This window comes from Cupressus sempervirens, chromosome 3, assembly GCF_028749045.1.
Source record: "Cupressus sempervirens isolate cs-2001-9-10 chromosome 3, ASM2874904v1, whole genome shotgun sequence".
NCBI lineage: Eukaryota > Viridiplantae > Streptophyta > Pinopsida > Cupressales > Cupressaceae > Cupressus > Cupressus sempervirens.
Genome location: NC_143120.1, coordinates 134,190,048 through 134,214,500, shown reverse-complemented (window position 1 = coordinate 134,214,500; position 24,453 = coordinate 134,190,048). Strand labels below are relative to the sequence as shown.

The 24,453-nt window shown below is 37.3% G+C and overlaps 1 protein-coding gene across 4 annotated transcripts in view; it reads left to right on the top strand.

Moving 5' to 3' along the window:
- LOC149565119 (3-hydroxyisobutyryl-CoA hydrolase-like protein 1, mitochondrial) overlaps positions 1-23,598 on the top strand; it is a 140,497-nt gene extending 116,899 nt beyond the window's left edge. The window contains exons 9-14 of one of the 4 annotated variants that reach the window (XM_089818664.1): positions 7,884-7,944; positions 14,459-14,557; positions 14,644-14,745; positions 14,838-14,879; positions 15,113-15,252; positions 23,257-23,598. In XM_089818664.1, coding sequence (XP_089674790.1) covers positions 7,884-7,944; positions 14,459-14,557; positions 14,644-14,745; positions 14,838-14,879; positions 15,113-15,232 — 424 coding nt within the window. In that variant the 3' untranslated portion in view covers positions 15,233-15,252; positions 23,257-23,598. Of the gene's footprint in view, positions 1-7,883; positions 7,945-14,458; positions 14,558-14,643; positions 14,746-14,837; positions 14,880-15,112; positions 15,655-16,397; positions 16,893-23,256 lie in introns of those variants that run through there. The other 3 variants (XM_089818662.1, XM_089818663.1, XM_089818660.1) reach the window with 3 other exon arrangements.
- Positions 23,599-24,453: the final 855 nt, after the last annotated feature.

The following is a 24,453-nucleotide window of genomic DNA, read 5'->3' as shown; positions in this document are numbered from 1 at the left end:
AAGGCTAGATGTTGCAGTAACGGAGGATATGTTATACATAAAGAAAAGCAGCATTCACTTGGTTTCCACCATAGTTCACCACCCTGGGGGGTGGGGGAGCAGGTTTCCAAGCAAGGGGGACAAAGGGACCTCAATTTGGGTACAGAGAGGAGGTGGGAGGGGGTATACTATATACTATACATGTGGTACTTAAAATGCTACCAATGAAAATATGTATAACAATATAAGACATAAAGATGTAAAATACTAATTTACAAAAATTTAAATACTTGAGTCTTCAACATCGCATTGAACATTGAACATGAAAGTCGAACATTGAACGATAAATATTAAAAATTTCAATATTGGAATGAGCAAATGAAAAAGTTTTAACTTTTATTATATAAATATTAAATAATAATAGTCATAGATATCAAAAGTATGAGTATCTCATCATAGAGATGATAACACTGAGCAGCATGATATGATATTCAATATGCCCAATAGAATATTAAAATATATTTAGTTTTTTTAGACAAACTATTTTTTTTTGGGTTGGATAGGGCACACCTAGTCGTCCCCTTGAGGGGTCAGGGGACTTGTTCCCATCCCCCTGTCTACTCAGGGGACTTGTTCCCGTCCCCTTGTCAATCAGAGGATGCGGGGACCTCCCCTTGTCCCCGACGAGACGACGACCAAATGGTAGCACTGGTGGGGGTACAGGAATGTCATCCCCAAGTCCTAGGTGCATCCCCATCTTGAAGACACCAAAGAAAAAGGGTGGGGATGCATTCACATGTTACTATGGTTTCTACCTCTCCCTTGACTATCCTTAAACTGGAATTTGTGTCTACTTGTGTCAAAAACGTTGATCCCCCATCTAAAACCATCAAGGATCAAGATGGAAACACTATCATAAGTCTACATCCTGAGACTATTCATAGAATCTTTTGAGTTCCTCTTGCTCCATTAGACTAGATCTTGAGACTATCGATTGAATCTTTCGAGTTCCTCTTGCTCCATTAGTCAGCAATATTTCAAAGCAATGAACAATGACATCATGTATTGCATCAAATACATGAATGATAATCGGTTGATCAATAAGAGGCCAAATCTTGTACAGTGGCCAAAAGGGGGGTGCACTGCACAAATTTCAAAGTGGATATCAATGATATTATCACACTGCTTAGCCACATCAAAGGTCTAAAAGGGTCTAATACCTTTGAGCCTTGGATGTACAAATAAATCTCTCGTCATTAGAACCAAACAAAACAAGATCTTTTAGGGAGAGATGAGCAGTGATGTTCTATGTGAATAGTATTACGAGGTAATTGGTAAATACTTGCTTGTTAATAACAGAGACCGAAAGGTCAATTTATACAAAAGGAAGAGACGATGTTTCCTTAGGAAACGATCGTAAAGAATAGAAACATTCAATTCCAGAGAAAGCCAAAAACGAAAGCAAACTAAAGCTAAAGATATTTACAAGATAACCATTAACTAATAATAGACGTCTTATCTATTATTGTAATACCCTCCCTTAATGGTTAATCTATCTAACACACCAAGCTGTCCTCTGAATTTGACAAACTTATCAGGACCAAGAGGCTTGGTGAGAATGTCTGCAGTCTGATCTGTGGTAGGAACATACTGCAGATCTATAGTCCCGTCTTCAACCAGCTGTCGTATGTAATGACAATGAACATCCACATGCTTGGTTCGTTCATGGAAGACTGGATTCCGTGCTAACTTGATAACGCCTTCGTTATCAACAAACAGAGTAGTCGGTCCTGCTGGTGACATCTGCATATCCCCAAGCATCCGACGAAGCCAGACAGCTTCACATCCTGCCTTAACAGTCCCTCTATATTCAGCCTTTGTAGAAGAGAGAGAAACTGCCTGCTGCTTCTTGCTGGTCCATGTGATTGCATCGGATCCCAAACTAAACACATATCCAGATGTTGACTTTTTATCATCAACAGAGCCTGCTCAATCTGAATCTGTGAACCCACTGAGTTTAGGATTAGAACTCCGAGAATACAGAAGTCCATAATCAGAACTGCCCTTCACATAACGAAGCACACGCTTTGCTGCCATCCAATGATCAGCCTTAGGAGCTGTCATAAAGCGTGAAATATAGCTGACTGCGAAGCTGATATCAGGCCTAGTAGCAGATAGGTAGATGAGGCTGCCTACTAGTTGCCTATACGTAGTATCATCAACGGAAGGAGAATCAAACTTGGCTGATAACTTGAGACCTTTCTCCATAGGTGTAGATGCAGGTTTGCAATCCTGCATTCGGAATTTGTCTAACAAGGCCCTGGCATATTTGGACTGAGAGATGAATATACCAAAAGACTGTTGCCAAACTTCAACACCTAAGCAATAATGCATGAGCCCAAGGTCAGTCATATCAAAAGACTGGCATAAGTGTTGTTTGATTCCTTGAATCAAAGATGCCGAACTGCCAGTGATGATCAGATCATCCACATAGATAACCAGAAGGATGATGTCACTGTCAGTAGTCTTGATGTACAGATTTGAGTCTGAAGAACTCCTCTTGAAGCCTTGATCACTGAGGTACGTATCAATCTTGATGTACCATGCCCGAGGAGCCTGCTTCAAACCATAGAGAGCTTTTACCAATCTGAGAACCTGATGGTCTTTACCAGCAACCTTGAAACCAGGAGGCTGCGTCATGTAGACCTCTTCATGGAGATCACCATTCAGGAAAGCACTCTTTACGTCCATCTGATGGACCTTCCAGCCAAACTGTGCTGCCATGGCTAGGACTAATCTGATGGTGCTCATATTTGCAGTAGGAGCAAAGGTCTCCTCATAATCAATGCCCTAACGCTGAGAAAAGCCCTTTGCCACTAAACGAGCTTTGTACTTATCCAAAGTACCATCTGATTTGTATTTGATTTTGTAGACCCATTTGCAGCTAATGGGTTTCTTCCCTAGGGGAAGATCAGAAAGGACCCAAGTGTTGTTCTTCAGCAGGCTCTGGTGTTCAGATTGCATGGCCTGTTCCCACTCTGGAATTCCTTTAGCCTCGGAATATGTTTGAGGTTCAAACACACTGTGAATGTTGGCCATAAGAGCAAAGTTAACAAAATCTGTAGTTTTGCTCTTTTTCCGAGCAGTTCTCCCATCAATGAGCTCATCATCATGAAGATCAGCAAGTGTCTTAGCCCACCACTTAGGCCGGAGAGGAGAATGACCAACAGTAGTACTAGGAGATGCTTGATCAGCAGGATCCTGATTAGAAGAATCTAGATCAAACTCAGGTGAAGCACCTTCAAAACGCGGTGATCCTGCAGGAGAAGCCGGAGGTGTCTGTACAGGTATCACTGGCAGGACTGGAGCTGTAGGAGCTAATGGAGCCCTCCCATCAGGTGGACCTAATGGAAGCCGAACTCCCAAATCATGAACCTGCATAGGCTGGTCTGCTGGATCAGGAACAGGAGAAACAGGCATGAATGGTCCTCGCTGCTCATCAAAGACTACATCGCGGCTGTATATGAGACGAGATGTCTCAACATCAATAAGGCGGTAGGCTTTGTGAAGACTGCTATATCCAGCAAGCATCAGTTTCTGACTCTTGGCATCCAACTTGGTGCGTGAAGCATCAGGGATCCAAACAAAAGCAAGAGAGCCAAAAACCTTCAAGTGACTGATTCTGGGCTTGCGACCTGACCAAGCCTCTTCCGGAGTTTTACCTTTGACAGCCATTGTGGGTGACCGGTTCAACAAATAAACTGCAGTGTTAACTGCTTCTGCCCAAAAACGCTTCGGAGCATGTCTGTGTTCGAGCATGGAACGAGCCATCTCGGTGATTGTCCTATTCCGACGTTCAACTACACTGTTTTGTTGTGGCCTGTGGGGTGTGGTGAACTGGCGTTGGATGCCATGTGTATCCAAGAAGCTGGAGAAAACATTAGAACAAAATTCCCCCCCATTGTCTGATCTAAGAGTAATAATAGATTTCCCAGACTCTTTTTCAACTAAGGGTTTAAACTTTTGAAATACAGTAAATGCATCAGATTTCTTTTTAAGGAAATACACCCACATTTTTCTACTGAAATCATCTACAAACAACAGAAAATACTTGTACCCAAGAACAGAAGGAGTGGCCATAGGGCCGCAGATATCAGCATGAACGCCATAGGGCCGCAGATATCAGCATGAACAAGCTGAAGTACGTGAGAAGCTCGCCAAGAATCGCCACTGGGGAAAAGTGTGCGATGTTGCTTCCCAGCTTGACATGCGTCACAAACTCCAAGGTGTTGGGTTTGAATCTCTGGCAAACCAAGAACAAGCTCATCTCGAGCAAGTTGTGAGAGATAATGCACATTTAAGTGCCCATATTGCTGATGCCAAAGTGTGCTAATGGAAGATCGCCAAGCAGCCATAGCTAAGTCCTGAGAATCATCAGAATCAGTAAGTCTGAAAAGACCATGATCCTCAAGACCAACTGCAATAGTAGACTTAGTCGCCCGATCAGTGATGGTGCACTGATGTGAACTGAAGGTGACTGCCAAGTGTGGAGAATGTCGCAGCAACTGAGTAACCGAGAGTAGATTTAGTTCCATCCCTGGAACGTAGTACACATCAAGGAATATGAGCTTCCTCCCAACAGACTGAATTTGAATGTTGCCTTTACCAACAATCGTGTACTCTTCTCCACCACCAAAGATAATAGAATCTGAATAAGGCTGGTAGTCAGTAAACCAGTCTCTGCGATGAGTGAAATGTCGAGAGGCATCTGAATCAATGTACCGGGCAGATGACTGCACATGATCTGCGGGTCTTTTAGCCATGAAGGCATAAAAGGCAGATTCCGCCTGCTCAATGTGCTCTGCACTGTTCGCTTTGGGTTGAGAACCTGATTGCTTAGATTGGGCAGCTAAGCATTTTCGACATTCAACCTTCATGTGACCATACTTGTGGCAGTAGTTGCATTGAATGTTCTTCTTTTTGGTACCATCGGATGCTGGAGCAGAAGACTTCTGCTGAGATGGTTGTTGAAACTTGCCCTTATCCTTCTGAAAGGATTTCGCAGCAAAGGCTTGCTCAGTGGAGGTGGAACTGGAGCTGCTACCGAACTGTTGTTTCCATCGATCTTGCTGAAGCAGCAGGGTGCAGAGATCAGTGAACTTTAGATCAATACCAGTAGATGTGATGTTGAGAGTCTCGATAAAATGCTCATAGGATTTTGGTAAACTCCGAAGAATGATTACCATAATATCCTCTTCATCTTGCGACCGATGGCAAGTAACTGATCATGGATTTCCTGAATCCGATTTAGGTGTGCCTGGAGCGAGGTGCGCTCATTCATGACAATAGAAAACAGAGTGTTTTTCAGAAAGAAGGCTCTGCTCTTGTCGGAAGTCTCATGAAGACCTTTTAGATGTGTCCAGATTTCGGCAGCTGTCTTCCCGGATGGAATCTGAGAAAGCTGATCATCAACCACGGATAATTTGAGAAGCATTACCGCCTCTCGATTATTCAAATCCCATTTATCTTGATTAGGACCCGGAGAAGTCGAACGCTGCGTAACACCCAAAACAAGTTGATCGATGTTTCGATATTTGAAGATTGCGATGATGCGCTGCTTCCAGGTTCCATAATTGCGACCATTGAATTTGGAATTATGCTCGAGTAGAATATCTGTCAAAGATACCATGGCACGTTTTTCAATGAAAAATTGTGAAAATCTCTGAAGGCACATTCTTCGAGGCAAAAATACGGAAGACCCAAAAGAATCAGAGAATGACCCATAAGAGAGCTCGAAAAACCCAAAAGGAATCTACAGTCGTTTTCTGGATCCGTTGGCTCGAAAATCGAGGCACCCAGAAAAAACGGATGACAACCCAGTTGAGCTCTCGAAAAACCCACCATTGATTTGCAAACAAAATATTTTTTGGAGTCCAAAAATTAGGGTTTCGAGCAAAATAGCAGTCGGCGGCCAAAGAGGTCATAAACAACAAAAATGGTGTTATGCAGGGCAAAAAATGGCCGATTTTGATCAGGATTCAGGCGTTAGGGCTTTGACAGTGGAGAGAATGAGGAGGTATGATAAATCGAACTCCGGTCAAGCTTCAATCAGCGCCAAAAACGTGGGTTAAAAACGCGGGCCAAGACCAGTCACAAATCTAGCGGCCAAAATCGTGATTTGCAGAAAAAATCGTTCAGTGTTCTTGAACCGAGCAGACCGGACGCCAAACTCTGAAAAAATGGATGCCAAACCCTGAAAAAAATGGACGCCAAACCCTGAAAAAAATGGAGTTTAGTTCAGGCCGCATTTTGCAGAGAAGTTCGGCTAAAAAAAAAAGGACCAGTAATACCACGCGAGTTGCAGACCCGAGTTCGGGAATTTCTCTAGGCCGAAAACCCTATGCGGGTTTTAGAGAAATTCGACAGAAATAATTTTGAAAAAATTTAAACAAATAATTTCAGGAAGAAATTATAAATTTTTTCGAAAAAATTTATGTAATAGCTCTGATACCATATTACCAGGTAATTGGTAAATACTTGCTTGTTAATAACAGAGACCGAAAGGTCAATTTATACAAAAGAATGAGACGATATTTCCTTAGGAAACGATCGTAAAGAATAGAAACATTCTATTCCAAAGAAAGCAAAAAACGAAAGCAAACTAAAGCTTAAGATATTTACAAGATAACCATTAACTAATAATAGACGTCTTATCTATTATTGTAATAGAGAATACCAAAGTTAAGAGTGCCCTTGACATAGCACAAGATGTGCTTTGTTCTACCCCAACGATCTGAAGTGGGAGATGTCATGAAGTGAGATATGTATCTCATTGCAAAGTTGAGATCAGGTTCAATGGTGATGAGATATATCAAACTCCCCACAAGTTGTGTGAATGCAGATTCGTTCTCAACAGGAGAAGCAGATTTAGCTGATAACTTGAGACCAATCTCCATAGGCATAGATGTAGGTTTACAATTCTGCATTTTGAATATTTCCAATAGAGCCCATGCATACTTAGGCTAAGAGATGAAGATGCCATGTGACTCTTGCCAAACCTCGACACCTAGGCAGTAATACAGAAGTCCAAGGTCTATCATGTCAATAGACTGACAAATATTTTGTTTGATTCCGTGAATCAGCAATTCAATTCTGCCAGTGATGATCAAATAATCAACATATATAACTAGAATGATCATACCATGGTCAGTAGTCTTGACAAACAAATTTGAGTCAAAAGGACTCCTCTTGAAATTCTGATTTGTCAGGTTCTTATAAATTTTGATGTACCATGCTCAAGGAGCTTGTTTGAGGCTAGAGAGTGCTTTCACCATTTTGAGTACTTGATGTGGCATCACTTGTGGTTGATTGAATGTTCCTCCTACATCTAATGTTAATGATGATGATATTGTTGACTTAGCAAATTCATTTGATGATTAAATGTTATTGTTGAACATGATATCATTATTTTAATAGTGGACTGAAGTTTGAACAGTGAATATTTGATATTTATCATGGATGTTAAAAATGGCATTCAAGTTTATGGTGGTTTTGTTAATCATATGATGCTATTTGATATTGTAATCTTAATTTATGCTTCTAAGCTGCAAATATGTGTGACTATGTGTGTGCTACACATACAACATTTTTTTGTGAGGAACCCAAATTACTCTAATTCTCCTCAAATGTTTTCTGCCTAACCTTGAAACCAAAGCAGGATTAGTGCTAAAACTGGCAACCTACAGGCTTGCAAGAAATACAACATTCTTTACCTGAATATTCCTATTACTCAGCTAACCTTTTGCTGCATTGTATATGTAAACTTCTTTGTCAATTTTGTTCTGATTTGTAGATATTATTTTAATTTGATAAGACGTGGCTTCTTCACTGTGTGGTATTTGCAGAATGGATGCTATTGATCATTGTTTTTCGAAGGATACTGTGGAGGATATCATATGTGCGCTGGTAAGTTTCACATCGAGTCATAATTCATCTGCACTTAATCATGACTTTTCTAGGAAGATTTTGGCTAAATTTTAATATTATCAGTTTCTTTTTTGGTTATTCATTTTAATCATGTTAAGTCTATTTGATATATTTATCAGTCAGTGTAGATAATTTGGTAACTAGTAAATTTGTCACCCACAATACTAAATTTGTGGGATATATATATATATATATACACACAGTGAAACTTGGGGGCTTATATCCCTCCCAAAACCTTGAAGTACCCATCCTCAGGAAGTGCCTGCACTGGGTACCTGGAGTACCCACGTACCCTCAACTCCCCATTCCACAACCACACCACCATTAGGAGGGGTACTAGAATTTCTATTTGAATTTTGAGTATTTGACTGTTGCTATTGGTTATGTACTATTTTCCTATGTTGAATGTTGAATGTTTTTGGTTTGTGTTGCAACTTTTTCTATGTTCAAGTGTTTCAATTTGGTATTTTATATTAAAACATCATTTCATAGCTAGCATTTCAAGTTACTACATGTATAGTATACAACACCCCCACCATCGCCGTCCCAAAATTGAGGCCTCTTGTCCCCCATTTCGGAAGCTTGTTCTTGTGTCTCAATGACCCCAAGCGCTAGTGTTACACTGTGCGCACACACACACATAGACACATGAGTAGTATACAACATCCCCTGCTTCCCTGCCCCCACCACTGCCGTCCCTCCAGCACCCCAAAATTGAGGTCCTTTGTCCCCCCATCTCAGAAGCTGGTTCTTGTGTGCCAACGTACCCAAGAGCCAAAATTAAACTGCATATATATATCCCACAAAAAGGGATTCCTTTTTTTAACTGTTTAATTTTGAAGCATACCTTATAAGATTCCTGATTTTCTTGGATCTACTTGAGTATAACTTTCGGTTGAATTTACAAATATTCAAAATTTAATTGCAGGTTTTGAACAAATATTTATTTAATTCAAAGAGATTCTTAATGTATATACAGGAAATAAAGTCTTCTGTATTCTAATAATAGAACCTGAATTTGAATCAATGTATTACTACAGAATTGGAATATCACAATATAGAGGGATGCCCCTGGTTGACAGAGTATCGGATTTCCCAATCTTGCCCTGTTGATTCATTCAACCCGTCTGTCCGCAGTTTCTGTTTACAAACACTGTTGTTAATACTCTTTGAATCAATACATAAGTGACAGGATCACCGAACAAGAGCAAAATCGTTATGGATTTGTTCCATTTACAAAGGGACAAGTACTCGTCTTTCCTTCAGAAACAACAGTTTCCCAAATGAATTAAATAAATTTCCTTGTCTCTTGTGCCTGTTCTTTCCAGTGACAGGAACTTCGAACAATGTTTATATCAAATTATATGTCAACCAAAACTAACATGACTTCCAGTGTCATGTCCCCATTTCGGAGATTGAATTTAAAAATAATAAGATTTATATATAACATTAATGATTAAATAATAAGAAAATATATAACTACAAATAAAGTTAATAATAAATATAATAAATAAATGATTAAAGTAATATTATAATGAAATAATATATTATAAAATTATATATAAATAAATAATACATAATACATTACATAATATTTCAAATACCATCATTAATATAAATATCATTAATTTGGAAATCTACAATATAAATATATTATAAAATATATCAATCATGATATACAATAATTTATATCTAAATGATAAAAATATAGTTAACCCTACAATTTAATGGATGAAAACCTTTGAAAGGTCGTACCTCTTCCATCCAACACAAGTATAAAAGAGGAATGGAGAACTGGAGAACAGGGAGCAGTTTTAGCTACAAGATTGCACATCATCACAGAGGTAGAAAGGAATCAGGCAATATCAAGCAAGCCGCTACAGGAGTAAAGGAAGGTCTAACAATGGCCTTGTCATCCATATAAGACAGATCACAGACAGACAAGTTATAAATAGAGCACGTGCAACTACAGCAGACATATGAAAGTAGATGGAAGTATGGACAAATAAAACAATTAAATCATTTAAACTACCATCAAACAAGACAAGAATCCAATGTATATAAAGTTAAAGTGACTAAGATCGATCATAGCAGAAAGAAGCAAAAATAAATTCCAAAAGCATCAACAGGTGGTCATACGCAGACCAGTATAAGAAAAAGTAGCGGATATGAAGAACACAATTGAAGAAGGTCACCTACCCAATCAGAGTAACTGGACAGATACAGACAAGATCAATCGAGAATCATCAATAAGGGACACATTCAAACAGCGATGAATGGAAGTTGACCACTACAAGCCATTTAAATCGAATAAAGACAAAGGCTCAAATATATATAATCCAGTGCCGTCATTAACGGGAGAGGATAGTTGATGAGAATAGTGGAGAGCGATCATAATCATAAGACTCTAAGTTTGACGTCAGTTGGGAGGAAGGAAAAACAGAGAAAACTCAGGAAAATATACAACGGACATCAGAAACAAATCTGGCATTCCTTATATTCTATTCCACCCATAAGAGATTTGCATATCATATACATTGGAAGGAATACACAGACATATATATATATATATATATCTATATCTATTTTATGTGATATTCTCCAGCAAGCAACAAATAAATAATACTATTGGAAGGTGAAGGAATATATTGACAAGACAGAGCTGCTGGAGTAGTATTACTGATTACATACAGAAATGTGGGAACAAAACTCTCTATCAAATACTTGGAATTAGGACCAGTACAGATTTTTACAGAAAACCCTCCTCACATTAATCCAAGCATTCATATTAAATCAGGCATTCTTATACCTGTCATATCTGAAGGGTTTCAGGTACCTTCTTGGATTTCAGTCACACATATTCATAAGACTTTACATATTGAGAATGCTAGTGGACTGAACAATCAAAATTCAAGTAAAATAATGAGACATAGACTATATGTACTACTGCCATACTTATGATAAGGACCAGTCAGCACTGAATATATAGCCAATAATTGGAGCTTGTACATCAGCCAAAGTTGGGATAGAAAATAAGACATGGAACATATCAGACGTGGCCTAGATTATCGTCAAGCACAATTAGCATGACTTTACAGACATAGAGGAGGGAAATTTTCAGAGGAATCGATGCTAAGCTAGGCGCCATATTACTCATCAGTCAATCAATCATTTTTAGTAAGATATGTTATAAGCGATTAGACCAAGAGGAGCATTACCAGTATTAGTGTCAAAAATCACAGTCGATAATAATAAGTTGCATCATTAGTCAGAACTTTAGAGAACATTTGGAAGAAGTGAGAATTAAAAGAAAAATAATAAAGTGCAACCAAGAAGTTCTAGTGTTTTTTCAATAGTATGTTCAAAACCTCTATCTGGAGGTACTCCTGGAGTTATGTCACTAAAAGCCACACTATGTGAATCTAAAATCTGCAACAAGTCATCTTGATAATGTTTAGATTCAAAACCTGTTACCTTAGTGGAGATAAGGCATTGTGCTGACCAAGCTACATCACCATGGCAGAAAATAGCCTCCATTCTGTTAGCAGATATAACTTGGAGACCTCTATTTGATATTCCTTTGAGGATCACCTTTTTCCCATTAATTTTGAAAGAAAATTCTAGTCTTTTGAAACTCTGTGAATATTTATCCAAGATTATCAACCATTGAATGCCCGACATTAACATTAGAGTTAGCCAAATCAACCACATAAACATCATCTTTTACTATATAATTACTAGGAGAAATACTTAATTGAGGAACTTTATGTGTGCTTACTAAAGTAGTACCACCTGCTACTCGGACACCAAAACCTTCATGTTTCACTATAGGTAAGCCACGTTTGTTAACAAGAGAAGTATCAATGAGATTATGTGTAGCACCACTATCCATCATAACAATTACTCATTGTCCCTGTAAAAACCCTCTTACTCTGAAAATATTAAAATGTAGAGTTCTTGTTATCTTTGCTATTTCACCCTTCCCCGGTGGATCTTTCTGAGCTTGTCCTATAGTTTTAGTATCTTGTTCTTGATTCGGATCTATGTTTTCTTCATCTTCACTATTTGATACTACTTCAATGTAGTGAATTCTTCCTTTTCCCAAACATCTATGACCTGGTGCCCATGCTTTCTTACAATTGAAACACAATTCTTTTCTTCCGAGTTCATCACGCTCTTCCTTTTCTAATTTGTTTTTAGATGGTGTGCTGTTTGGAAAAGGTCTTGTTATCAAATTCTGGCTTAGAAAGCGGCTTTCCTTTAGAAGAGGGTTCTAGTTCTCTAGCGCTTTTAATGGTTGTTTGCAAGGAAGGAGGATTTAAGGACTCGACCTACCCTTTTATAGTATCAGATAATCCATCTATAAATATTACTGTTTTTTGCCTCAGTGATTTCTATTGCTAATACTGATAATTTTTCAAATTCAGAAATATATTGTTCCACCATTCTTGTTTGCGAAGCAGATTCAAATCTTTGAGATGAAGTTCAGGATCCTTAGAATCAAACCTATCAATAAGCCTTTCTGTGAAAACAACATAAGTGTTAATTTGATTATGTCCCAACGTAAGTTGTCCATGATGCCACCATTCATGGGCAATTCCCTCCAAATGTAAGACTGCATATTTGATGGCTTCATCCTCCATCATTGGGTTTAATTGTAAATGCGTGTCAAGTTTTTGCACCCAAGCTCTGGCAGTGGTTTTACCTGACCCATCAAAAGGAAGAGACATTTTACCTATTTTCCTTTGTAATTCATTATTATACCCCCTTTGCCCCTTATTCTTATGTTTCATTTTGGCATCCAAATATTCTCTAAAAGTCATTGATGCCCTGAATTCATCACCTGCTTGTACCCAATCTTGATAGACCTCTTCCTAGAGTTCCCTAATGGTAGGTTCTCTTTCAGGTTGTGGATTTGTAGGAGTGAAGATTGGCATAAAAGGTCTTGCTGAGTTGAACTATTAGGTTGTCCATTTACTGATTGATTCTCTTGTTCACCCATTTCCCTTGCATTATTCTAATTCTGATTCCTGTTATTGTTCGTGAATTATGCCATTAAGTTTGCTATACGGTTTACATTATTTTGGATCTCTTGTTAGCTCTTGAGTAAGGTAGTTATGAGATCCCTAGTATCATCTGCGTCACCCATATTGTTTTCAAAAATCATTTCCTCTTTTGACTCAATATGACTATCTTCAATGTCAACGGGTATAGAGGAACTACATGATTCTAACAATCTGTGTTGTCTGACCCTGGGATTACAGAAATTATAATTTCCTTTTGGCATATATGTGTGTTTGTACCCACAGGCTGGCAGGACTGAAAGCTCTGATATCAATGTAAGGTTCCTGATTTTCTTGAATCTGCTTAAGTATAACTTTCGATTGAATTTACAAATATTCCAAATTTATTTGCAGGTTCTGAACAAATATTTATTTAATTCAAAGATATTCACAATCTATATACAGGAAATAAAGTCTGCTGTATTCTAAGACTAGAACCTGAATTTGAATCAACGTATTGCTACAGAATTGGAATATCACAATATAGAGGGATGCACCTGGTTAACAGAGTATTGGATTTCCCAATCTTGCCCTGTAGATTCATTCAACACTTCTGTCCCCAGTTTCTGTTTACAAACATCATTGTTAATACTCTTCGAATCAATACATAAGTGACAGGATCACCGAACAGGAGCAAAATCGTTATGGATTTGTTCCATTTACGGGGGGACAAGTACTGTTGTCTTTCCTTCAGAAACGGCAGCTTCCCAAATGAATTAAATAAATTTCCTTGTCTCTTGTGCCCGATATTTCCAGTGACAGGAACTTTGAACAATGTTTATTTCAAATTATGCATCAACCAAAAATAACATGACTTCCAGAAGCGTGCCTTTATTACCAGTCTTTGATGGGGTTTCTTACATCTTTATCTGCAGTCGCCCCTTCAACTCAAATTGTCTTGTTTGACTGAACTCGGAAATATACACACTTCCCCAAACACTGTGACTTACCAGGCTTGAAAGATTAATAATTCTTACAAGGAAACTTCCAAATATATTTATTACGGTAAGACGTAATATGCAATCAACTCATTTGAATTCAACCTCCATGCCAAGTGTGTCTGAAACTCAATATCTGAGCACAGAGTTCTCCAATTATCTCTGCCATATTTCTCCACTAGGTCAGCCTTAGAAACTGACGAAAGGAGTAAATCTATCTTCCACATTCAACAATTACTTTCAATCCAATAAACTTGTTTATTCCTCAATCTTCCATGCCCCAAATCAACTAAGTTGATGATTATATAAAGGTACAACCCGTTCCTGTGTGCAACTGAAATTGGGAACCACTTATTTAACAATAATTAACAATTTTATATTAGTTTATGAAGTATCAGGACTAATATAGAATAATTAATATAATATCTGTTTACTTTATTTCTCATAAGGATAATTCTGAAGGGATATTACATACCTGTGCAATTTCTCTAGGAAACAGAAGCAGCTGGTAAAAGTGATGCATGGTATGCAAATATTATTGGGAAACTGAAAGAAGCTTCTCCACTGAGTTTAAAAATTGCATTAAAATCTGTAAGCCCATTCTCCTCATTTCAAATTTATTCTATGTTGTTTGGACGATTTTGTGTCAAATAAGTGACATAGAACTTGTTGGACAGATACGCGAAGGCAGGTTCCAATCATTAGATCAATGTTTAGCTCGTGAATATAGAATTACATGTCACAAACTTTCAAAGAAAATTTCTCACGACTTCTATGAGGTATAACCTGTCCTTTTTTGAAAAGTAGTTGGCATCAAGAAAAGAGCTATTTCTCTTCTATGTGGTGAATTTTTTTGAATGTGGACTTGCAGGGTATTAGAGCACGCTTGATAGATAAAGACTCTTCTCCTAAGGTGTGGAACACTTTTTTTTAATATTTTACTCATGCAATCTTGATGTGATCAAAATCATTTCCCAATAATCAAAAATATTTTTAGAGCAATTTAAAAAAATATTATTTTTATTAGGAGTGATTAACATTAAATAATCTAGACTGATATAAGAGAGTGTCCTTGGCATTGATTTTCTCTTGATAAATGGATATCTAGTGGGAGTTACAATAAAATGTTTGATATTAAAATTGCAGTGGAATCCTCCTTGTCTTGAGCAAGTTTCTAGAGAAATTGTGGACCAGCACTTTTTACCATTGGGTTTGGATGGTCTGGAACTAGAACTTCCAGTAAAGCAACGTGAAGTTTATATTTAGAGGAATCCCATGGGTGGAAGGTAAAGTCACATACTTGAGAAGCAGTAGCAATTGTTGCTTTTAATTTTATTATTTCCATTTTTTCAAAACATAATTCACAAATGTTGCTTTCTGTTTAATATGGATCACTACTTTGAGTTTATGCCATACAAAATGCCAAACATGTCATTTCCTGGTTCAAATGCACTTGTAGATAAGAATATGGATCATATACCCTTATATAAAATATAAGGAGAATCAAAATTCTGATCTGCGAGTGCAGATCGAATCAATTTTGAATGGGCAATATCACTGTGAGTGGATGGAATTTATTGTAAAAGTAATTTAGATGCACATATGTGAAATTGATGTACGAACATGATTGCATCAATGAATTATGAACATCAAAATCTCTAGCAGCATTTATAAATGCTTTGGAATCATGCATCTTTTCCCATCCTATAGACTGCACTAGATATAAGTAAACTTCATCGTTCACTCTAGATACATTAGTGCAACTCAAATAATGGGTAAAGTAAGATTATAATTAGTGGTGGATGATTTTCTAGTGTAAAGTTGTATACTTTCAAGGCATTTAAAAATACTACTCATGCTTATATTGTTTCCGATTCTTTTGGATCTTATATTCCATCTTCTCTACAAAAATTTTAGATGTATGTACTTTTTAACAATTTAAAATGAATTCAACACACTCCTATTTCACATTAATTTTTTTTTCCATTTCTAATGCATTAGATATTTTGCTCTTTGCATATTTGATAGAAGGAAGATAGATGATCACTGCATCCTTCAAAATTAACATTGTTATAATCGCTATATATAAATTTCGGTGATATGGACATACTATATCTTATTTTTGTATGTGTAAGAATTCCTTCCTATTCTAACCCTTAATTTTCAGTTTTCTCTCACCTGTATTTCGTCAAACATTTAGTGTGAAAGGTCTGTTCTGAAACTTCTGAGTTCTTGAGCCACAAATCCAATACAAAAACAATAACTTCACCAAATAATAAAGGTTTATACTTCAGCATGTTAACAAGCACATAGCATGTAGGATAACTTCATTAAAATAGCAAAACTTCAAACACTTGGAGACATAAATCAGATTTGAAATAACCACAGCCTTATAAACAAACATTTAAGGTAGCACTTGGCTGTCTTGCAGGTTGAAAATGAACAAGATTTGGAAGATACTTTTCCTCATACATTCGGGGTGCAAACTACATATTAACATTCACTGGTGACTTCAAAGATATAAAGGTCTGCCTGCCACTACAGATTTGAATGTCAAACTTGAGAAATAATAAAACAAGCCTTCAACAATGAAGAGTCTCAGGTTACTTCTGATTGACTGCACACAACTTGGCACAAGGTAGTCGATTTACTGCAGTGGCTATCAATGCACAGGGATGATCCAAGACATTAGCGGAACCCTTACTTCTCCTCAGTCTGGTCACTAGCATCTAGGCACACAAAACTCGAGACGCTACCACATATAAAATATGCTTGATATCCCGGAGGCTGTGACTATGATTTCTGATTCGTCACACGTCAAAATTAAATGCCTTCGTACACAGGCCACAGGTCTGAACATCTAAAAACTGAAATTGTTTGTTTGACTGGTAATTTGATGGGAATGAATTACTTTAGTCTGAGTGTCTGCTGGTAGCACAAATTTGATTACTTATTCAAGCATCTTCGAATTTCAGAATAGACGGTTCCACCGATTTGTTATGTGCTCTTCAAATGTCTGCAATCTCAGTTGTTTACAAATCCAAAATCTTCACCTTAATCCCAGTCGTAGGATCTGAAATGGATCTACCCAACATGGAAGGTTTGGGGTTGTGTCCATTCTTCAGCTTTCTAAGGGGTTTCGTCATTAGAAAACTGTCACTTCCTTCCAGAAACAAAAAAAAAAAGCTTCTATAAAATATTCTCAGAGCATGCTCCAAATGAGAGTAAACCCCATTTATAAAGCCTCTTCAGGTGGATAAACACATCGGGAAGCAACGTGGGATAAAAGTTACTTTTATTTTATATTGTCATTTTGTAAGGCCGCTTTATAAAAATTACTTAAATTCACTTTAACCCCCTTTATGTCGTCATATCATAAAGTCATTTTATATAATTAACATTGTTAAGCTTAAACTTGTTTTAACTTTAATAATTTAAGTTGTTAAACCCCTGATAATTTCAAATATGAACTAATTGGAACAATCCATCCACTTTGCAAACATAGATATGATGCCAACCGATCATTTCACTGATTTCTATAAATAGTAGGTATGAGAAAAACATCGAAGTGACATACTAAATATAGTAAGTTAGAATTAAAGTATCCTAAACGATCTCTAGAAGACACACATAAGATAAAATAGTATATTGAGTTGAATAATATTGAAATAAGCACCAAAATTTGGGGATAGTACAATCCTACCCAGTGTTACTAGCCTTAGACTCGGCTCGGACTTGGCAAGCCCAAATCAAGCTTGGACTCAGACTTGGTGGCCAGACTTTGCAAGGCCTTGACAAATTAAAAAACCCTTGAAATTCAAAGATGATTAAAAGTTTTTTTCATGCATCGTGTTAGCCAATTAACATCAAATACACAATAATTGAGATAAATAGAAGCTACTTTGCATACACACACAACTTTTCATGGATCACATAAGTATAAATGCGAATTTGTGAAAGAAATTAGTTAAAGAATAACATAATAGAAATTTGAAGTATGGTGTATGTTGTCGGTAAAATGTATAATGTAGCCGACGGGTAGAATAGTATCCAAATGGGCGCATGACGCTTAAGTCACCCCTTCGGAAAGGTATATGTATACGTCCGAGATGGACTTTGGAATCATCATAGATCATTGTAGTCATTGTAATCAGCAAGTGCATACATGAATAAAGTACCTGTTCTGAATTGAATCGCGTTATACATGTGTTGAACTTCTTACCCTATGCAGTAAACAGTGTAATTGTCAAATGTCTACAATATTCATGGGCTATGTAATTTATGGAAACAAAAGTTCAAGACATCTATCAAAAGAAAGCTTCATAGTAGCCTATGTCCCAGTTCTCCTACAAGTACACCTAAGATAGGTCATGGAAGACTCTAGATCCATACTCTCTCCTTGTGTCTTAGGTTGAACCTCAATGACATGCTCATCCTCCTCATCCTCATAATCCTCATCATCAGAGTTAGATGCATCAATCTCGGCCTCAAGGTCTTGCATTGGCTCTCCTCATGCTCTAGCCTCCTCTACTGCCATTGCCACTGCCTCTACCTCTTGATCCACCTGATCAACCCACTCCAAGTCTTCATCACTGAAGATAGGATTATCAACCTCTATGTTCCACCCTGCTTGTATACCAACTTTCTCTAATACAATAGGAGATGTTATCGGTGCCCAAAAACTGTTTGTGATGGAAGTGAAGGTTGTAGTGAAAAAAAACACGAGTCATTCAACTTTTTTTGCTGCCAACTTGTTGTACCTCTTCGAGTGTGTATGATTGAACATACTCCAATTGCATTTGCATCTTGAAGCTTTAGTTCACTGGCTCAAGATATGAACTGTAATCCTCTTTAGGTTTGGCACCTTAGAGCCAAACATCTCCCACCATACATCTGAAACAACAAAATTTCAAATTAGTTCTACAACTTTGACTTTATCAATCTAGATTCTAGATTTTAAAGTGGTAACTAGTAATAAAATTAGAAATTGAAATTTAAAATCATAGTTTTTTTTACTAGGCATCAATTCTGTCTGGTTTTTCTTGCATAAGTCTCATGCAAATAGGTCTTAGTGCTTTCTTATACATCACTATCTCATAGACTACAACAATTCCAACAATTTCATCGGGTGACATTATCTCTACAACATCACAGAAGCCACTCGGCACCTCTTCATCAGGCTTAAAATCTAGGCTGAATTGGATTAAGAAAGTGGGCGACTATATGTATAGGCCTATTAAGTAGGTTGTGTCATCGCCTATCAATGACATCCCATATGGAACCATATTTGTCCTAATTCCTAGCATAAAAAGCTCAAATGGCCTCTTTTGCCCTATCCATGCCCTCATAATTGTAATCCATTGAGAGCTTCTCTCCATCAGCAATCCATAGGATAACAATAAGAGGCTCTATGAATTGCAATCATTGTGAAAAAAAAAACACTAAGCTTTAAGTTTTCTTTTTAAAATGAACATAAACAAGTGTTTAAACTTTAAACAAAATTAGTGAAATGAAATAGAAATGAGCACAAAAAGAAAAATTACCTCCACAATCTCCTCAACAAGTTTTCAAAAGCCACTCTCATCAAAAACCCAATCAACCACCTTAGCCATTGCATTGAGTTTTACATATGACAAACTTGTCCAGTCCTCACATCCAAACATGCCTTTCAGAGCAGCCTTTGCCTTAAGAAAAGATTTCAACGTGAGAAAAATTTGGTGCAAATCTAGTGATCATCAGACAAGACAATTCTTTTTTCTTTGTGTTGCCTCATAAAGTTGAGGACCCAAGCATGATTATATATGAATTTACAAATATTTCCTTCTTGCTCTGCACATCTTATTCAAGAAATTTTACCTAGATCTTCAGAGAATGCAATGGACAGCACAAGGGGTCCAAAACAAGTGGCGGTGCCTATCCATAAGAAGTTTACCAGCAACAACATAATTTTTTGTGTTATCTATCACAATTTGCACCATGTTCTCCTCACCCACCTCCTTCAAGACTTCCTCCATTACCTCACAAATATACTCAAATTTTTTTGGTCTTCCCCGAGGCATCAATTGATTTCAAAAACATTGTGAAACCTAAGAAAAAATAAAGAAATTTAGTACAAATCACAATGATCAATCAACTTACTACTAACTTACTAACTTCTAATTCTAAGTGCAATATTGAATTACTTGCTGAGGAGACAAGAATATTCAGCAGTGTTGTATTTCTTCTATCTGTCCACCAATTGATCATGATGGTGCAACCTTTCGCAGCCCATACTTTATGCTACTTCTCAATTTCAACTTTTACATCAGCAACTCGATGGGCTAAAATAGGACCTTTTAGCTCCTCATCATTATGGTCTTTGAACATCAGACCACAAATAGTAATGGCATCTATGGCAGTTTGTCAAGAAGGAGACCTTAAACAAATTAAATAAACAAATAAATAATAAGTATCCATACTAAACTACTAGTAAGAGAAGTAAGACATACATATTCTTGAGTCTTGAAAGCAAGAGAAGACATACAAATTAAAAATTAAAATAATAAGTACCAAGCACCAACTTTGCTTGTTCATGCTTCTCGTTATTCCAAGCCATGCTCTCAAGCGATGGTTGTGCACCTAGTGTAGTGCGCGAAACAAAGATAGAATCAAGTGAGGATCTTTGCTTACACACTCAAGGCCCAATGCTCACACTTTGAGATGCAATAATACTAGTAGGTGGAATTGGAGGGTGAACATGTCCATGATAACATGAAGAGCCCTCTACACTTCTAGCTCCAGCTAATTGTGTCATCTCTTCTTGTTGCTTTTTTATTTAATTCTTTCTTCTTTAGAGATTCCTCTAAGAGAGCTTGCATATCATGCATAACATCTTGGGGTACTGCCTTGCATGCTTTGATATCATGCCTTGGTATTTATGCAAGGTGATATTTCAATCTATTAATGCCTCCCCAATTACGTGTTAACATACAATGCCAACATGTCACAACTCTTTTTTTATGGCTAGGAATGACATGTTTCCAAGCCCTATCCCTTGCTATTGCAGTAGGGTTAGTTTTAAGCCTAGTTCCACTGCCCTCATGTTGAGACATGATGTTGCTGCTGCTGCAATATATCATAAAATAAGAATCTAGAATATAAAAAATGAAATTTACAAATACTAGGGCTGCTTACTTTTCAAGTTTTCATCAGCATAAAACAGAACAAATCCAAAGAGTCCAAACAAATGCAAATAAAAAAAGATTCATGAATGTAAAAAGATTTGCAAAATAACACCAAAAAAGATGTATCTTACCTTTTCAAATTTGCTTTTGAAATGGAAATGTAACTCAAGTTTGAAGAAGCCTCCTCCAAATGCTTTTTAAAACTCCTCTCAATGCTTAGATGCGAGCTACAAAGTGACACAAACAATCAACAACTGACAGATGAGAGCCAACAGATTCGCTAATCTATCTCCCCAAACCCCAATAGTCCTCCCTCAACTCTTCTTTCTCTATTTTTTGTGTTTGTATGTGATAGAATGACCTTTTTAGGCCTTTCTCATGCTTTACAAACAAAAAAATAAAAACGAAAAAAAAAATTAAAAAATTTGTTTTTTGCACTTTATGGATGCTGCCCACCAGCTGAGGCAGCGTGACGGGATTCGGTGAGTCAGCCAAGGCAGCTGCCTCGGTGAGTCAGTCAAGCCTTGGCCAGGACTTAGCCAAGTTTGAGTCCAGAGGCAATTTGCCTTGGTTTCCCCATCTTGCCTTGGGACTTGCTGAGTTCTTGCTGGACTCGCCAAGTCCTGTAACACTGGTCCTGCCTTCTCGGAGATTGCTTTCCCTCAAGCAATCCACACTTGCATGCTGAAACCAAATGCCTAGAGCCCACATCAACCTCTAGAACATTGCTCTGCCAATTCAATGTGCTATTTTGATGTAAACATTACCATGCTCAAAGTTGTGAAGGAACTCATCATGGTCCATAAAAACCAATGCATCAATCACAATTCTAGGATCCCAAATCATCCCACGGGCATAATCAATCAAAGGTCAACCTGCTATGTGCGGCTATCAGAAATGAAAACATCCTCTATCCAATTGAGAATCCACTACAGCTGAAGCCACAGGTTCCTCTAATGTCAAGTGATGATGGGAGGTCATTATTGTAATGTCCCATTTCTAACATTCACAATACAATGTTGTTGTTAGCCTATTTTGCTTTGTCCCATAGGCTAACCATGATATAGAGGGACTTAGAGGCAGTTTTGGGGCACTTACTATTTATAGAAATTTGTTATGGGCATGTTGAACTTCCAATTGCAATGGCATGTCAACAGTAAATTGTAGTATTCACAAGACAATTTGCGTATCATTGATTTTATGTATTATGCATTAATAACTATGTTTTATAAAGTCAAATTTAATTTATTAACTTTATTAGTGCATAGTCTGTGAAAAATATTTAATTAAATGTTCCCCTTTATTCCTTAATACATTGGAAGTATAAATAATAGTTATTGGGGACTCGAGTGACGGAAAATAACATTCAAGGCATGATAAACATTAAGAAAAACCAATCATGATAAAATAGGGGTTTAAAAAATAACTGGGAAAATAGGGGGAAAAAGCAAAAACCCTGAAATAATAGGAAAAGGGAAAAGGGGGATTTTATTTATCCCATACTGATAGGATGAGTTGAAAAGCTCTTAGAAAATACTACAAAAGAGATGGAAATGCCCTCTTTAAGTGTGCTTGGATAATTTATGAATTTGGCAAAATCGTGGAGATTGTTTCTCAAGGGCTTAGAGGATGAACTCCCTCTTATGACAATCTTGATGCTGTTTTTAGATAGTCTTGAGATCTGAGTTGAGCTTCATTGTAATGAGAACTTTTTCATGCTGGTTCTTTCTTTGAAAGTGATTATCATCTATCTTGGGTTTGATTTGCATGATTAGTAGCTGGGAATTTGACTTTTATTGTTATTTGCACATAAACATTTACTGGCCAAGTCTATTTAAAGATTGGAATGCATCTATTGAGTATCTATGACTATTAGAGGGTCATGCAGACTTGAGGAAGTGCTGAAGATTAATCTGGGAGTGATTATTGGGGTGTTGTTGTTCACAGTCTCTTGAACTTCAACTTGCATATAATGAGCTGGCTTTTCATTTAGTGCAGAACTTGAAACCTCTTATCTGGCTGTAGCATTTGTCAGACTTCTGTGTAATTGCTGGTGTTTGTGTGTGTTATATTGGAGAGACTGTTTATGCTGATTTGGCCTTTCTTAACTATAAATCTCTGTCATAGGTAGTTGACCACTCTATGAGGATTTAAGTTTGCATTTGGAGTTGCCAATTGACTTTGCCAGGGAAGTCTTGTAGGCCGAAGCAAACCTTTTAGTGCTGGAACAGAGTGGATGTGAAGATCTCATGCTATTTGTGTATTTGTATCGAGTAATGTATATTGCTTAAGCCCAGGTCTGCAATAGCATGCTTCTCTGAATTTCTAATGCTAAAAAGTCCAAGATAGATTTGAATGTTCATGGAAACTGAATTGACTATAATTTAGTTTACATCGCATGACTTTGTTAAGTGCAAGTATTTATTATGTTTTGTTTATAATCAATGAAAAATCTGAATGTCAATAGAACATATTAACAAACAAGCATTACAATTGTATTGAAAACAAATCAGTACTTGGTATCCACTTTGCAAGTAAACTATTTGACAAAATTACAGTCATTGAAAATTAAAAATACAAGAGAGAGAAAAGGGGCAGAAATTTACAATTATTATGGCAACCTGTATTAGGATATAGATGAAAGAGATTCCTCCAACTCCAACCAGCTCCCTAAAACATTATCATCCTTGGGAATGCTCCACCTAGATCCATTAGTAAAATGGCTCGACCTTTTTGACTATCTGTATTATCGTGTTGTTCCAAACTGATTACAGATGGAATATCTATTTGCCTTAGTTACCAGGTTTGCCTGGAAATGGCCAGATCCGGATCCACGTATGGATCCGGGCAGGATTCGTAATCCTGCCTGTGGATCCGTAAGGATCCGCGGGCCGGATCCACAGGCAGGATTACGAATCTTGCCCGGATCCTCGAGGATCCACGCGCGGATCCGCGTGAATCCGCGGCAATGACAGGAGGAACTTGCAAAAACGTGGGCCCATTATCATTTTTTAATATTTTTTTTTGCCCTAATGGCCCTAAACCCTAAAAACGACCCTCTAAATCACAATGCAATTTCATTTGCTCTCTATTTTGCTCTCTCATACTTGCTAGTTTGAAGTGAAGTGCTTGGATTCAAAGTAAATCGGTTGTGGAGCTTCAAATACCTTGCAAGAAGTGTTTAAGGTATGCATTTCAACCATATTCTTGAATTCTTTCATAGATTATTGATTTATTTTTAGTTTTCCAAATTTTCAAGTTTTTGTGCAAGTGTGAAGCATGGTTTTCTTTCACTTTTTTTTTTCTAGATTGCAAGAATAGAAC